A 12,707-nucleotide genomic window follows, 5' to 3' on the forward strand; every position below is an offset into this window, starting at 1 on the left:
AAACCTTAAAGAAGCATTTGTGGAAACAAAAGTCGTCGATTTATCATTTCTCACGCGAAATACATTTTAATTCAAATTGAATAGATATTGTCCTCGTCATTTGGTCATGTACATATTGTAAAAATATATTGAATGAATTGATGACCAAAAAGAGAAAAGATTGAATTGTCATCGAATACAAAAAATATATTGAAGGCTCTCTTTTTGCGCGTCACCAATTGAAATGGACTATGCCTCTAAGAGTTCGCTATCTGCAAGGCTTTCTCCACATGCAGAGTCATATATATATATATACTGAGTATCATCTGACTTAAGCCACTTCAAATTGACACAACAAAGCTGACATTCCTTCTTTCATCTTTCTCTCATATGCTTATAATCAAATCCATGCCATCATCACGGAGCTTTTACACCTCTGTCTTGCAGTGAAACGTAAGTAATCACCACTAAATGTTGCAATTGTTGAGTCTTTATAATACACAGGCTAATCTTTGGTTAAAACAAGCCCCAATTGGGTTTAAACAAGCTTTTAGCCAGCTGCAAATCTGTCATGTCCGCTCTTTTCCGCAGCCTGGATATCAAGCTTGACAGTTGTCTGCACACCCGAAGGAACGCTTTCTATTTTTCTTCTCTTCTCCAAGCTTGAGCTCAGCAACAAAGTCGTCATTCTTTACATTAAATACTCCTGTATTCAATGTAGGAGTCCTTACCTCACAGTCGTGGCTATTGTAGGACGCTTTTTGTAAAGTCGTCATTCTTCACACTTGAATACTCCTGTATTCAATGTAGGAATCCTTACCTCACAGACGTGGCTATTGTAGGACCCTTTGTTGTTGTTCTTTTTCTTTTCTTCTTTTTCTTTTTTTTCTCTTATTTATTTTGCAAGCGCGCATCGGTGTACGTGGGACTATACCGTGTTTTCTTCCAGTCGTTGTTTGTTTCAAGACTTAAAGCGAGAAGTCGTATATCCTCAAGTACAGAGGTATTGAGGTGCCATCCTACAGCTGTATGATTATGCATGTGTGCATCTTCCAATATCCATATCGAATTGCTACTGGATTTTAATGGCTAATTTACTTTGTAAGATATAGGACCCTTAGAATCGTACATCTGCAGTAACAAGCGGCCCTCTGCGCACGCAATTTATATCCAGTGATCCTCATCACAGCCAGGAAGATCAGTGATAGACATAGGAACAAGTCGCTGGCCAAATCATATCATGACTCAGGATGCAGTAGTGAACATCTCAGACAATAGCGCTCCTATCATTCTTATCAATAACAATAAAACATATGCACATCTTATAAAGCTTTAGTAATTTTACATGCTAATATTCCTTCGCTTTCTCGTCGAGAGAGATTTTAACCAACTCTGTTGTGACCCACTCTCTTTCATCAACCACTGTCGGGTTTTAAAACATTCTAAGGAACGCTTTAAGGTACGCTTTTGCTATTTTCTTTTCTTTTTCTTCATCTTCTCGCCTCTTATTTTCTTAAACATGACTTGTATTTATCCCTTCCACTCATCCAATTCATCCAGCGATCGGTACAGCAGATCGCATTGCTATCACTTTAGCCCATCCAATTCACCCACAGATCGGTACAGGGGACCACAAACAGAATGCTACAGGAGTCACAATGTTCGAGAATCGCCTCACTGGCCTTCCCCAGCACATCAGTACAATGGGCTTGAGTCTTCCCCTGGATACCAAGGGCCTATCCTCGATTTCGAGCGCCAGTCATTCATCCAGCCAGAACCATTCTTTGATGATGAGAATCCATTTATAGATTCTGCTGATCCAGGATCGCAAGAAAGCAGCACCCTCTTGCCGTCTCGTGGAAAACAGGCCGTGACAAATGGGGAATACCTTCTACTTGCCAGAATATATTCTCGCTTGAAGGCAGCTCCTGAAGGAGTCCACAAGTGGTTAAAAGACGCATTTGGCTCGGGCTGAAACGCTCAACTGTCTGGGCTTTCAGGTATAAATCTCCGCTCGTGCAGAGCTTCGATAAATTGGGCCGAGAGCGGAATTTTGAGAAAGCCTTGTAAGGGAGTTGGACGTGGTGGAAAGGTGAAAGAGATGGATCCAAAGATTCGAAGCCATCTCAAGGACTATATCGCTGAGCCAAACAAGGCTGGCGTTCCAAACTCTGTGGCCAAGGCGAATAATAACAAGGGAAAAGCACGAGATAAAAGTATCAAACTCGACCGTGAATCGTTACCTTAAAGCCTCCAATTGTTATTGGGGTAAAGGGGTAAGGAAATCCATCATGCACGATTCTCCACAGATCGTGCAGTATCGGTACAAGTACCTGACCGAACGCCTTTCTAATCTCAAAGTGGTTGAAGGTAAGGTAGTACCGATACGGCCCGAAGTTTCCCTTGACGAGAGCTATTGCCATATCAACCATTCCTCAGCAAACCGATGGGTTGAGCGTGGAGGCGACTCTGTGCAGGAACCATCCCGCCAACCACTGCTCGTAATGTTTGCTGCATTTGTAGTTTATTACGATGAGGATAAAGGGGAAACGGTTGGGAAATTCGTGAACGACAGCGTTCACATTTGGCCAGCGCGTGGGAAGGCACCCCTCCAAGTAAGGACGGCTCAGCAAAACCAGTCAAGGGACGATATGCGGGACAATAGAAATATCTTTGCAGACCACGACTATCATGGGTATTTTAATCTTTGCTTCGATATCCACCAAGATCACCCGGAAGTGGACCGAAGACTACGCAAAATTTTCGCAAATCTGTCTGGCAACAATACTCTCTGGAAAGAACCGCCGAAGACGGAGCAAAGCCTGTTTGACTGCATTTTAAATCCAATTTTACGTGCGGTTTTCGGTGATGTGCATCCAGAGTCCAGTTCCCAGGCGTAGGTCTTTTTTTCGTCAAATCAACTTGGTTTTTGCTGTATTTAATTGTCAGCCCCTGAACAAAGCTCTCCTTGCTGTACCTTAGAGGAATGAAGATGCCCGTTCCTTCCTATTACACACAGACCCTTTTCCCGGACGAGCAATGGTCAGTTAAAGGACTGGTCACCATAGTGTCTGAAGGCAAACGTGACAACTCTTCTCTCGCCCTTCTGAAGAGTGATAAAAGAAAGCTATTTCACCTTCAGAAGCTTGCGCTAGATTTGCTCCTCGTCAATGGCGTGACGAAGCCCTAAGTTCTTGGGATTCTAGTGCAAGGTAAGAGTAAAATCTTTAAAACTTGATGTTATACCTTGATTCTCCATGCACATTTACTAATAACAATAAAACACACCGTCTTCACGACTTCAGAGGGCATGATGCAATTTTTCGTGCTTAGTTTGGAGTATGAAGCCCTCTATATGGCAAAGGAAATAGGGGGGTTTACTTTTCCAAGAGACAACACGACTTTCCGATACATTGAGGAGGGTCTAAATATCTTGCTAAAAGCACGGGTATGTACTTCATTGATTTGTCAGGTTTATGTTTGCTACGGTCATTGTATCACTGAGAGAACTAATATTTCTATTTGCTTATCATTAAGGAAATTCTCGAGGAGATGAGTGAAAAGGTCAATGCGGAGGTCACCCTGCCTTTGACGAACATTGTAGCAACAGACATCATGGAGCGGGAAGAGAATATGCGCAAGGATTGGATGCGGCCTTCTTTTGACTTTAGAAAAGGCTGAATAAAGTTCATACAGTTTATTCTAGTTATTGTCTGAGATGTTCACTACTGCATCCTGAGTCATGATATGATTTGGCCAGCGACTTGTTCCTATGTCTATCACTGATCTTCCTGGCTGTGATGAGGATCACTGGATATAAATTGCGTGCGCAGAGGGCCGCTTGTTACTGCAGATGTACGATTCTAAGGGTCCTATATCTTACAAAGTAAATTAGCCATTAAAATCCAGTAGCAATTCGATATGGATATTGGAAGATGCACACATGCATAATCATACAGCTGTAGGATGGCACCTCAATACCTCTGTACTTGAGGATATACGACTTCTCGCTTTAAGTCTTGAAACAAACAACGACTGGAAGAAAACACGGTATAGTCCCACGTACACCGATGCGCGCTTGCAAAATAAATAAGAGAAAAAAAAGAAAAAGAAGAAAAGAAAAAGAACAACAACAAAGGGTCCTACAATAGCCACGTCTGTGAGGTAAGGATTCCTACATTGAATACAGGAGTATTCAAGTGTGAAGAATGACGACTTTACAAAAAGCGTCCTACAATAGCCACGACTGTGAGGTAAGGACTCCTACATTGAATACAGGAGTATTTAATGTAAAGAATGACGACTTTGTTGCTGAGCTCAAGCTTGGAGAAGAGAAGAAAAATAGAAAGCGTTCCTTCGGGTGTGCAGACAACTGTCAAGCTTGATATCCAGGCTGCGGAAAAGAGCGGACATGACAGATTTGCAGCTGGCTAAAAGCTTGTTTAAACCCAATTGGGGCTTGTTTTAACCAAAGATTAGCCTGTGTATTATAAAGACTCAACAATTGCAACATTTAGTGGTGATTACTTACGTTTCACTGCAAGACAGAGGTGTAAAAGCTCCGTGATGATGGCATGGATTTGATTATAAGCATATGAGAGAAAGATGAAAGAAGGAATGTCAGCTTTGTTGTGTCAATTTGAAGTGGCTTAAGTCAGATGATACTCAGTATATATATATATATGACTCTGCATGTGGAGAAAGCCTTGCAGATAGCGAACTCTTAGAGGCATAGTCCATTTCAATTGGTGACGCGCAAAAAGAGAGCCTTCAATATATTTTTTGTATTCGATGACAATTCAATCTTTTCTCTTTTTGGTCATCAATTCATTCAATATATTTTTACAATATGTACATGACCAAATGACGAGGACAATATTTAAAAATATATTAGTCGACGAGAGGACTCTCATTTTCGCAATCACCGTGATTGCATTACAACTCTACCGTTTTTTTTTTTTATTTTTTTTATTGCCTTTGTAATCGCTCATTTCATCACTTTATTTCATTGCACTACCATTATTGTCAGTGATTATAACAAGTGATTCGATCATAACCTTTATCTTCTGTTCTCCGCTCCTACAACCATTCATTTCCTTCAACCGCCACGGTTTATCTGTTTATCTAAGGGTAATGTATTCTCATTTTGTTGGATTATTAAGATTTGTATAGGAAAGCTGCGACGCGTTACTCTTGACTTTGCAATATGGTCGCGCAAAGATTGGGTGTAATTCCGTTAAGAAAACCGCATGTGCGCCTCAGATCATACCTGAGCCTTGCCACGGTTGTATTTTACTTAGCCTTGCCTTCATCACAAATGATAGTCATATTTATGGTGAAAGGCATTGTCACCTATTGTCATACTCATTCGACCATGAGTGTGTGATAGAATGGCAAAGAGCTTCGTAGGATGCGTTTCTCTTGACTTCAGCTGCACCTAGAACAGAGCTTTGTCTGCGACGCGTTACTCTTGACTTTGCAATATGGTCGCGCAAAGGCTGAGTGTAATTCCGTTAAGAAAACCGCATGTGCGCCTCAGATCATACCTGAGCCTTGCCACGGTTGTATTTTACTTAGCCTTGCCTTCATCATAAATGATAGTCATATTTATGGTGAAAGGCATTGTCACCTATTGTCATACTCATTCGACCATGAGTGTGTGATAGAATGGCAAAGAGCTTCGTAGGATGTGTTTCTCTTGACTTCAACCAAGCTCTGGCAAAATTTATATTATATATATAAGAGAGAGAAACTTATTAATTTTTTACTGTTTGTAAGATTCACAACAACATGAGCAATGCTTTAGAATTATATGCAAAATATTTCGAGAGCCATGGTGTAGAAAGCATGTCAGCAATCGATTTTTTCAAGTTTGAAAAATTTAAATATAAGCACCGTAAAATTGCCAGTCAGGAATGGTTGAATGTTGTGGTCCCTGCAATCGAGAAGATTAACCGGAAGCGTGCTAGGATCTTACGACATGAATGGGAAGCGAAGCCACAAATTCGAATCGAATATTGGGAAAACAAGTGCAAGGAGGAAGAAAAGGTAATAGTCTACATTGTTAATGGCTTCAATTGAATAAACAATGGACATGATGGACCTTGACAGCTTATACACATATCTATTTTTATATGTAGGAATCACATATTTCTGCTGTTCGAACAGAAGGCCGAATCCAGTCCATTGCTTCTGTAAGAAGTATCACCAATGAAACCGTCCAGGAACTTAGTTCTACTTCAACTGACAATAGCGGATTGTTATATTCCAGAAGCTCGTCGCCCTGCCAGAATCAGCTACGAAGGATGGGTAGGACAGGTTCATTTTTTCTGTCACAAAGGTGATAAGGTGGCCTTCATAATATTTATTTATTTTATTTTATTTTTTACATACTAACCCCAGAGACATTTGATACTGAACCTAAAGAGGTATGTGCTTTTAGTAACTTTACAATCCACCAAGCCTTATGTACATGGTACGGCATCTCTTTTTGTTTTGTCAATCACTAGCTCATCAATTAACTGATCCATTTGCCATTACCCATCTTCGATTACATGCAGTTTCCAGTATCTGCTGAACCGCCGGGGAATATACAGGATCAGACCTTAAGTGACGAAGGCGACAAGGTTGAATTGCCAAAAGAGCTTGCTGCGGTTGCCAGTTGCACACCATTCGCGCATTTAGTCGCCGTGCTTTACAAGAAGGTATATATGTATACTTTTGTTAAGCATTCTTATTTGATGTTTAATTAACTTTAATATTAACTCCCAACCTTGCTTTTTTTATATTTTTAAGTATGGTCACACTCCACCGCGCTTTGATACACCTGTGTCCTTCCCTACAAATATCGCAGAAGAACTCTATCATTTTGCGAAGGGTATCCTTGATAGCTGGGATACCCGTAGCAAAATCGAGCAAAAGAACTGTCTGTAAGTCTCCATGGTTCTGCGAAAGTTATTCACAAAGACTTGGTATTTAGTTTTTAACCTTATGATTCTATATCAAATGTAAGTGTTGCACTGAGTGGCATCATCAATACCCTGGATTCGGAGCTACAGCAGAATTTTACATGTTTTTCAGATATGGCCAACCAATGCCTGAATCAAGAACTTTTTACAGTCTCAAAATCACAGGAAGCGATATTTCAGGGCCTCAAGTTAGAGCTAGGGCATGGAGCCATCGAGGATCTTCGTGCCATGAGGCGGTATTGCAAGCGCCGGTACTGTGATTTGGAGGAAGAGCGCGATCATGGTGCTTGGCCCGCCAGCGAAAAAGATGCCAGGAACGAAGAACTAAAAATCGTATTGATAATGGAGCTCCTGTAAGTTTTTACTAGTAATCTTTTAACCAAATGTATATATTATTTCCATTGAGATAAGTAAATTAAACTTGAATCTGGCTATTTTTTTTTAAAAAAAAAAAAAAAAAAAAAAAAAAAAATGCCAGAGCGAATGAGATCATAGCTATGCAGAATGTCCCAAAGGCCTCCGAACACGAAGATGTATTTATTTGGAGAGGTCTGGCCAGGATCTTGTATGATTACGATCTTGTAGTGCGCGTCGGGGAGTTGGGGTCATCGGCAACGAGAGAGGATAGAGCCGCGATGGAGCAAGAATTTGGAGGGACCGACTCAAATGTCCGATCAAAGAAGATTGACCTAATGCACCAACTATGCCTACAGGGGGTAGGTAAGCCAATAGAATTGATAGCTTGGGAGGTCAAGTCCTCGTCAGTCTCTCCAGATATCCTGCAGATCCAACTCCGAAAAAATATCAGGACAAATGCATCCATCATGAACAATATCTCGCAGTATATGGAACGTACGTTTCCCAGACCTTCGCCAATAATACTGGATATTGTTGGATCCAAAGCGCTGGCATACACTGTGAGGAAATTCGAACCCGGTGCTTTTGGAGCAGGTGCTGTTGGGGATACAATGATTCAGATACCAAGGCATGCCGATGAGATACCCGAGTTTTTAGATGGAGGCGGCTTGTCTGCACTTTTGCGAATTGGGGTAAGTTGAGCTTTTGAGTTTGATTACAAACTTTTAACGTCTGCACATCAATCATCATTCCTTGAGTATTTCAATAATTAGCAGCATAACAGGGACTTCGCAAATGCCATTAAGAATAACTACAGGAAAGCCCAGCGCCAAGCTGTTATGGCAGCAATAACAAGGAAGGCAAACATTAGGAAAGAAGGGCCTCCTGTAGTATTCACACCAACCAAAAAGCAAAAGCAGAAGCAAGACGTAGTTGGCGGTAGTGAATCTGCATTAAAAACCCCAGAATAGTCAAAGAAATAAAGCCGTCTTACTTTGTATAACATAGGATGAGTCGGATGATCATAGAACCGGTGGTGCATGGGTCAGCTTGATGGAATGGGACTTTTTTCTCTAATGAAAAATCAAGGCTACCCTGCTCTCCTGGTTGGGCAATATTCGTGCTCAGACCATAGTACCAGTCCCCAAAGAGATATTTTAGAGACCTGGCTTTCTGGTTGCAACTTCCACATCTACTGAATAGAGTCATGATTACGCGTTCCGAACAGTTGCGGATACGTACAATCACTGTGCTGATCCCTTGACCAACAATCATACACGTGCACGCTGTGCCAACCTATCAGTGACCGACGCGTGGAAATTATTCAATATTGGCTGAAAACCCCTTGGATACTCAGAATCATCTGTTCTTCCTCGTTCTTCACTTCCCTAACCATCTGCTTCCACGGCCGATTCGCCTCTAGTCTCCACAGTATGTGTGCGTTGATCCTTGTGCGGCACACTCATCTCATAAAATATCTATGCTTTGAAGCCAATAGCATTATACTTTTTCTGAAACTTCACTATCGGAAAAAGTGCTTTCATTAATAAATCTTGTATGATGGTATAATATAATAGGATGGCCTTTGGAGCCTCTTCTTCATGAGGACTTCCCAGTTTTCACACGGTTGCATATGAGGACTGGAAGGTTTATATGCGTGACCTGAAAATGATTCAAAAAGGTGCCTGATCCTCATTGAACACGTGCAGTATGATAAGTTTACGGAGACATTTTTGAAGCTCGCAACATCGGCAGGGGAAAGAAAAGCCGGGCAGATAGTGCAAAGCCTTTGTTTGCATGATGCTCAAGAGGCAGGGGGAATCAGTGGTTCAGTTGTTTCTTAATCGAACCACCCCTCAGAAAAGAGCAGTCGGTAAGGGATTCTACTTTCTATCATATCAATACTCTTGTCTATTCCTGGACTTCAAGCTAAGTTTTATCTTTTGATTAGACGAGAATGAAGATGGACATGGAGATTTGGAGACCATATTTCAACAGCATGGGACACAAACCCTTACGTAAAGTCCAGGGGCATTAATGAAGACATTCCACTGGCTGAAGAGTAAGACAATATGCATATTCTTTTAATACTGTTAATAACCCATACTTCTTGACTGATTAATTGTTTATCCAATATTTTTACAGTCTGGCAGCAGTCTTTGTATTCACAGATCAGTCAACAATATTCGTTTTGAGTGAATGCGATCATGAACTATAAAGCTGCGAATTGGTTTAAGGCAAAGATAAGACGGGATACGGAGTCAACCATCAAAGAAGTCCGAAGGGATCCATTTGAAGAAGACTGGAAACAAATGCCGCCAAGAATCAGTGGGATATACCGTCTTGCACGCTTCGGAAAGGCATTCTTGGATGAAAGACACCTCATTCAAGTCATCTATTCCAATGCATCTTATTTCAGACTCTCAGTGAAAACTCGTGATCTGATGTTGCTGGAAGAGATCGGAACGTTTGTTGTACCAACAACGACCGCTACAATCCCATCATTGTTTGCGACGGATCCTACCCTTCTGGTTGCTAAGGTATGCTGAGTGGACTTTCAAATTGAATCTATTCGATTAGGTGCATTGTTTAAATGCTGAGGCTATACCACTATAATTAATTGATGAGATTCACTCTTACTTACTCTTTTTATGCTAGGCTGTGCTATCAGCAGTCATTTATAAGGGTTATTACTATAGTTAGGGCTTTTACCCCTTTTTATTTAACGAGGATCCCTGGATCATAATAAAGGCATCTTTCTTTCGTTCTCACTACTTATTATGATCTGGCATATTTCACTGATAGCCAGAATGTTTCCAATGGCGACTTGCATGGATTGAAGCGGTCGTGGGGCTACAAAGACCTCAAAAACGCCAAAGCACATGTTTTGGAATGATAATATCTATCCTTGCTGTGAATAATCATAATGTAAGATTGAGCGTGCTTAAGGATTGTTGTGTGCAACAGGGTTCAATGACTATATAGGCACTCCATCAACCTCATCTTTATACATGAAAGATATGGAACATGTTCAAAATATAAATCTATAATGTCATGCCATACATATATCACCTGGCAAAAATTAGGGTGGTTAAATAAATAGTAAGAGAAAACCCACTTGGGTCACCATTGCGATCAAAATCTAGTGGAAGGGAAAGAGAATCTTTATTATTATTGATCATTGAGACTTCAGGACTCCATCCATAGATAGCATCTTCAAATAATAATAATAATAATAATAATAATAATAATAATAATAATAATAATAATAATAATAATAATAATAGTAAGCATTGATTAGATAATTTCTCTTTGTTATGCAGCATATTTATAAATACAGGCTTTACTATGAAATAAAAAAAATGGTGTAATAATGCTTTGATTAAAAAAAAGGAAAAGAAAAGGAATGAATGAAAAATAGCAAAGAAGCGTCAGAAGGAGGAAAAAAAGAAAGAAATAGGGTCTATAAATCTAACTTCCTAGCTGATATGAAAATAAATCAGTCTCATTCCCATATTATTTCTTTTTGTATATATCCCTTTACAACTGGGTACGCTTCTTGGCTGTATTCTGATATGGACGCAGAACCCACTCTGTATCAGCATCTGTCAAGTCTACTGTTCCTGCCTTGATTTGGAAGACTGATGATAGGAAGAAAAAAAAAAAAAAAAAAAAAAAAAAGGCATCAGATAAAATAAATATCTGCCATAATAATCATTTTGCAAAAAAGATCATAAAAAATGCTTACGTTTCATTTCAAATCGAGGCCCGACTTCGGCCAACTGTACATCCTTATGACTCGTCTTTACAAAAACATGATGTCTGAATGAAATAAAATCATTCTCATTGGAAAACGTCATGACTCGTTTACTGTCCTCCTTGGGGACTGGGAACAAATATTTCAAGATATCCGATGTACGTTTTCCGAGCTTTGAGGTGAAATTATTAAAGATCAAATGTGGGAACGCCTCTGAGACTGTGCCATGGTCCTTGATATCATGACGCAAAACAACGTTGTTGAGAGTGAAGAATGCTGTAGGTCCATGAGGGAAATGTGAAATAATCATGCCATCTAGAGTTTTTTTTTTTTTTTTTTTTTTTTTGTAAAATGAAAACCGTCAGTCAATCACGTATATATTATATAAAAAGAAGCCTTTCTTAAAGATTGAATCATGATGCTTGCTTCTTTTTTGTGCTTTACCTGGTTCACCACGATGCTCATGTAGAATAACCAGATCCGTAACATCATTCGCCTTGCAAGCGTCAACGATTTCCTTCATAACATGTCCTCCACGGTTGATACGTTGTGATTCTGGGAAAACTAGACGCATCTCCTTTGCAAATTGTTGAAGACGACTACTAGGGTCACGCGATGTTGTCACTAAAACTTTGGGGTCGTAAACACCTGCACGGGCATATTCATCATCCATGTGGCTCGTGGGATCTATTATAAAAAGAGTTTGTTTTTTTTTTTTTTTGCTCGTGAGCTTTTCTTTTCCTTCCTTCTTTTTTTATTGAATCCTGTGGGAGCTAATTGTTGTCACCACTGCTCTCAATATTGATATCATGTCGTTTTTACCTTCCTGCGCCTCATCAAATTGAAGGTCCTTTGTGAATGCAGCGCCTTCATTTTTCAACTCGTTTGGAACAGGTTTTCCCGCTAGGTTTTTTTTGAAAAAGAATAAAATGATTTGCATAGTTAATAAAATATCTTATTCAAAAACCCAACCCAAAAGAAGACTTAAACAAAAAATAAAAATAAACAATACAAAAAAGAATTGAAAAACATACAGGCAATGGCTTCTTTAACAGCCTGCTTGCGTTCAAAGATCTGTCTCTCCTTGCCCTCAAGGGACTTTTTGTAAAGATATTCGCGACGTAAGCGAGTCTGTCTGCGGATCTATTTCATATTAAAGTAATAAAAAAAATAAAAAAAAAAAAAGTTTTTGTTTTAGTATTGTTGCTGTCAGGAGTAGTATTTCTCCAAATGGCATTACTTGTTAAATGAAGACAGTACCATGATGTTGGGAGAGAAAAATGTAAAATGTAAAAAAAAGTAAGAAACAAATAAGTTTCTTTTGCTCTACTGAGAATGAAGGAGTTTTAAGAGATGAATGGAGGAAGAGGGAGAGAATATTCCTATGCATGCATTGCATGCATTAAAAAAAAAAAAAAAAAAAAGCTGGAAAAATAAACATGGGACTGTATTTTACCCTTAATCACTTACCCTTTTCGAACACTAACTTTTTTACTTTCCCTTTCTCTTTTACCCATTCCAATAAACAAGATCGTTTACAAACAATGGGAAAGAACGACAGGTCTGGACGTGGACAAGGACATGGTGGAGGTCGAGGCAGAGGACGCGGAGGCAGTAGAGGTGGACGTGGTGGGAAGGCTCATAAC

At 39.8% G+C, this 12,707-nt stretch overlaps 6 protein-coding genes across 6 annotated transcripts; 5 read left to right on the forward strand and 1 right to left on the reverse strand.

Annotated features, from left to right (window-relative positions):
* Nucleotides 1-1,219: 1,219 nt before the first annotated feature.
* On the forward strand, nucleotides 1,220-2,227 carry BCR41DRAFT_401163 (hypothetical protein; the record flags this gene model as incomplete). Its single annotated transcript, XM_022029200.1, has 3 exons — nucleotides 1,220-1,314; nucleotides 1,576-1,915; nucleotides 2,024-2,227. 3 exons carry the CDS (start codon nucleotides 1,220-1,222, stop codon nucleotides 2,225-2,227), a joined length of 639 nt encoding a protein of 212 aa, XP_021876469.1.
* On the forward strand, nucleotides 2,064-3,655 carry BCR41DRAFT_362897 (hypothetical protein). The gene is made up of 4 exons (XM_022025795.1): nucleotides 2,064-2,875; nucleotides 2,962-3,191; nucleotides 3,285-3,427; nucleotides 3,517-3,655. The coding sequence occupies exons 1-2, from the start codon at nucleotides 2,271-2,273 to the stop codon at nucleotides 3,167-3,169; spliced, it is 813 nt and encodes a 270-aa protein (XP_021876470.1). The 5' UTR covers nucleotides 2,064-2,270; the 3' UTR covers nucleotides 3,170-3,191; nucleotides 3,285-3,427; nucleotides 3,517-3,655.
* Nucleotides 3,656-5,694: 2,039 nt separating this feature from the next.
* On the forward strand, nucleotides 5,695-6,602 carry BCR41DRAFT_362904 (hypothetical protein). Its single transcript, XM_022025796.1, has 3 exons — nucleotides 5,695-6,027; nucleotides 6,120-6,407; nucleotides 6,540-6,602. The coding sequence occupies exons 1-2, from the start codon at nucleotides 5,770-5,772 to the stop codon at nucleotides 6,321-6,323; spliced, it is 462 nt and encodes a 153-aa protein (XP_021876471.1). The 5' UTR covers nucleotides 5,695-5,769; the 3' UTR covers nucleotides 6,324-6,407; nucleotides 6,540-6,602.
* Nucleotides 6,603-6,780: 178 nt separating this feature from the next.
* On the forward strand, nucleotides 6,781-8,060 carry BCR41DRAFT_199263 (hypothetical protein). Its single transcript, XM_022019871.1, has 2 exons — nucleotides 6,781-7,300; nucleotides 7,426-8,060. The coding sequence occupies exons 1-2, from the start codon at nucleotides 7,062-7,064 to the stop codon at nucleotides 8,003-8,005; spliced, it is 819 nt and encodes a 272-aa protein (XP_021876472.1). The 5' UTR covers nucleotides 6,781-7,061; the 3' UTR covers nucleotides 8,006-8,060.
* Nucleotides 8,061-9,511: 1,451 nt separating this feature from the next.
* Nucleotides 9,512-10,007, forward strand: BCR41DRAFT_401166 (hypothetical protein; the record flags this gene model as incomplete). Its single annotated transcript, XM_022029201.1, has 2 exons — nucleotides 9,512-9,844; nucleotides 9,963-10,007. 2 exons carry the CDS (start codon nucleotides 9,512-9,514, stop codon nucleotides 10,005-10,007), a joined length of 378 nt encoding a protein of 125 aa, XP_021876473.1.
* Nucleotides 10,008-10,623: 616 nt separating this feature from the next.
* Nucleotides 10,624-12,444, reverse strand: BCR41DRAFT_342131 (anticodon-binding protein). Its single transcript, XM_022022275.1, has 6 exons — nucleotides 12,322-12,444; nucleotides 12,096-12,204; nucleotides 11,884-11,964; nucleotides 11,506-11,748; nucleotides 11,053-11,376; nucleotides 10,624-10,945 (listed from the first exon to the last, which is right to left on the reverse strand). The coding sequence occupies exons 1-6, from the start codon at nucleotides 12,322-12,324 to the stop codon at nucleotides 10,845-10,847; spliced, it is 861 nt and encodes a 286-aa protein (XP_021876474.1). The 5' UTR covers nucleotides 12,325-12,444; the 3' UTR covers nucleotides 10,624-10,844.
* Nucleotides 12,445-12,707: the final 263 nt, after the last annotated feature.

Source organism: Lobosporangium transversale (genome assembly GCF_002105155.1).
Source record: "Lobosporangium transversale strain NRRL 3116 chromosome Unknown BCR41scaffold_58, whole genome shotgun sequence".
NCBI lineage: Eukaryota > Fungi > Mortierellomycota > Mortierellomycetes > Mortierellales > Mortierellaceae > Lobosporangium > Lobosporangium transversale.

Coding starts and splice junctions, on each gene's coding strand:
- BCR41DRAFT_362897 (XM_022025795.1), top strand. CDS start 2,271: ATGCACGATTCTCCACAGATCGTGCAGTATCGGTACAAGTACCTGACC. Junction 2,876..2,961: donor CCAGAGTCCAGTTCCCAGGC/GTAGGTCTTTTT, acceptor GCTGTACCTTAG/AGGAATGAAGATGCCCGTTC.
- BCR41DRAFT_362904 (XM_022025796.1), top strand. CDS start 5,770: ATGAGCAATGCTTTAGAATTATATGCAAAATATTTCGAGAGCCATGGT. Junction 6,028..6,119: donor AGTGCAAGGAGGAAGAAAAG/GTAATAGTCTAC, acceptor TTTTATATGTAG/GAATCACATATTTCTGCTGT.
- BCR41DRAFT_199263 (XM_022019871.1), top strand. CDS start 7,062: ATGGCCAACCAATGCCTGAATCAAGAACTTTTTACAGTCTCAAAATCA. Junction 7,301..7,425: donor GTATTGATAATGGAGCTCCT/GTAAGTTTTTAC, acceptor AAAAAATGCCAG/AGCGAATGAGATCATAGCTA.
- BCR41DRAFT_342131 (XM_022022275.1), bottom strand. Junction 11,749..11,883: donor ATTTGATGAGGCGCAGGAAG/GTAAAAACGACA, acceptor TTTTTATAATAG/ATCCCACGAGCCACATGGAT. Junction 10,946..11,052: donor GCCTCGATTTGAAATGAAAC/GTAAGCATTTTT, acceptor TCCTATCATCAG/TCTTCCAAATCAAGGCAGGA.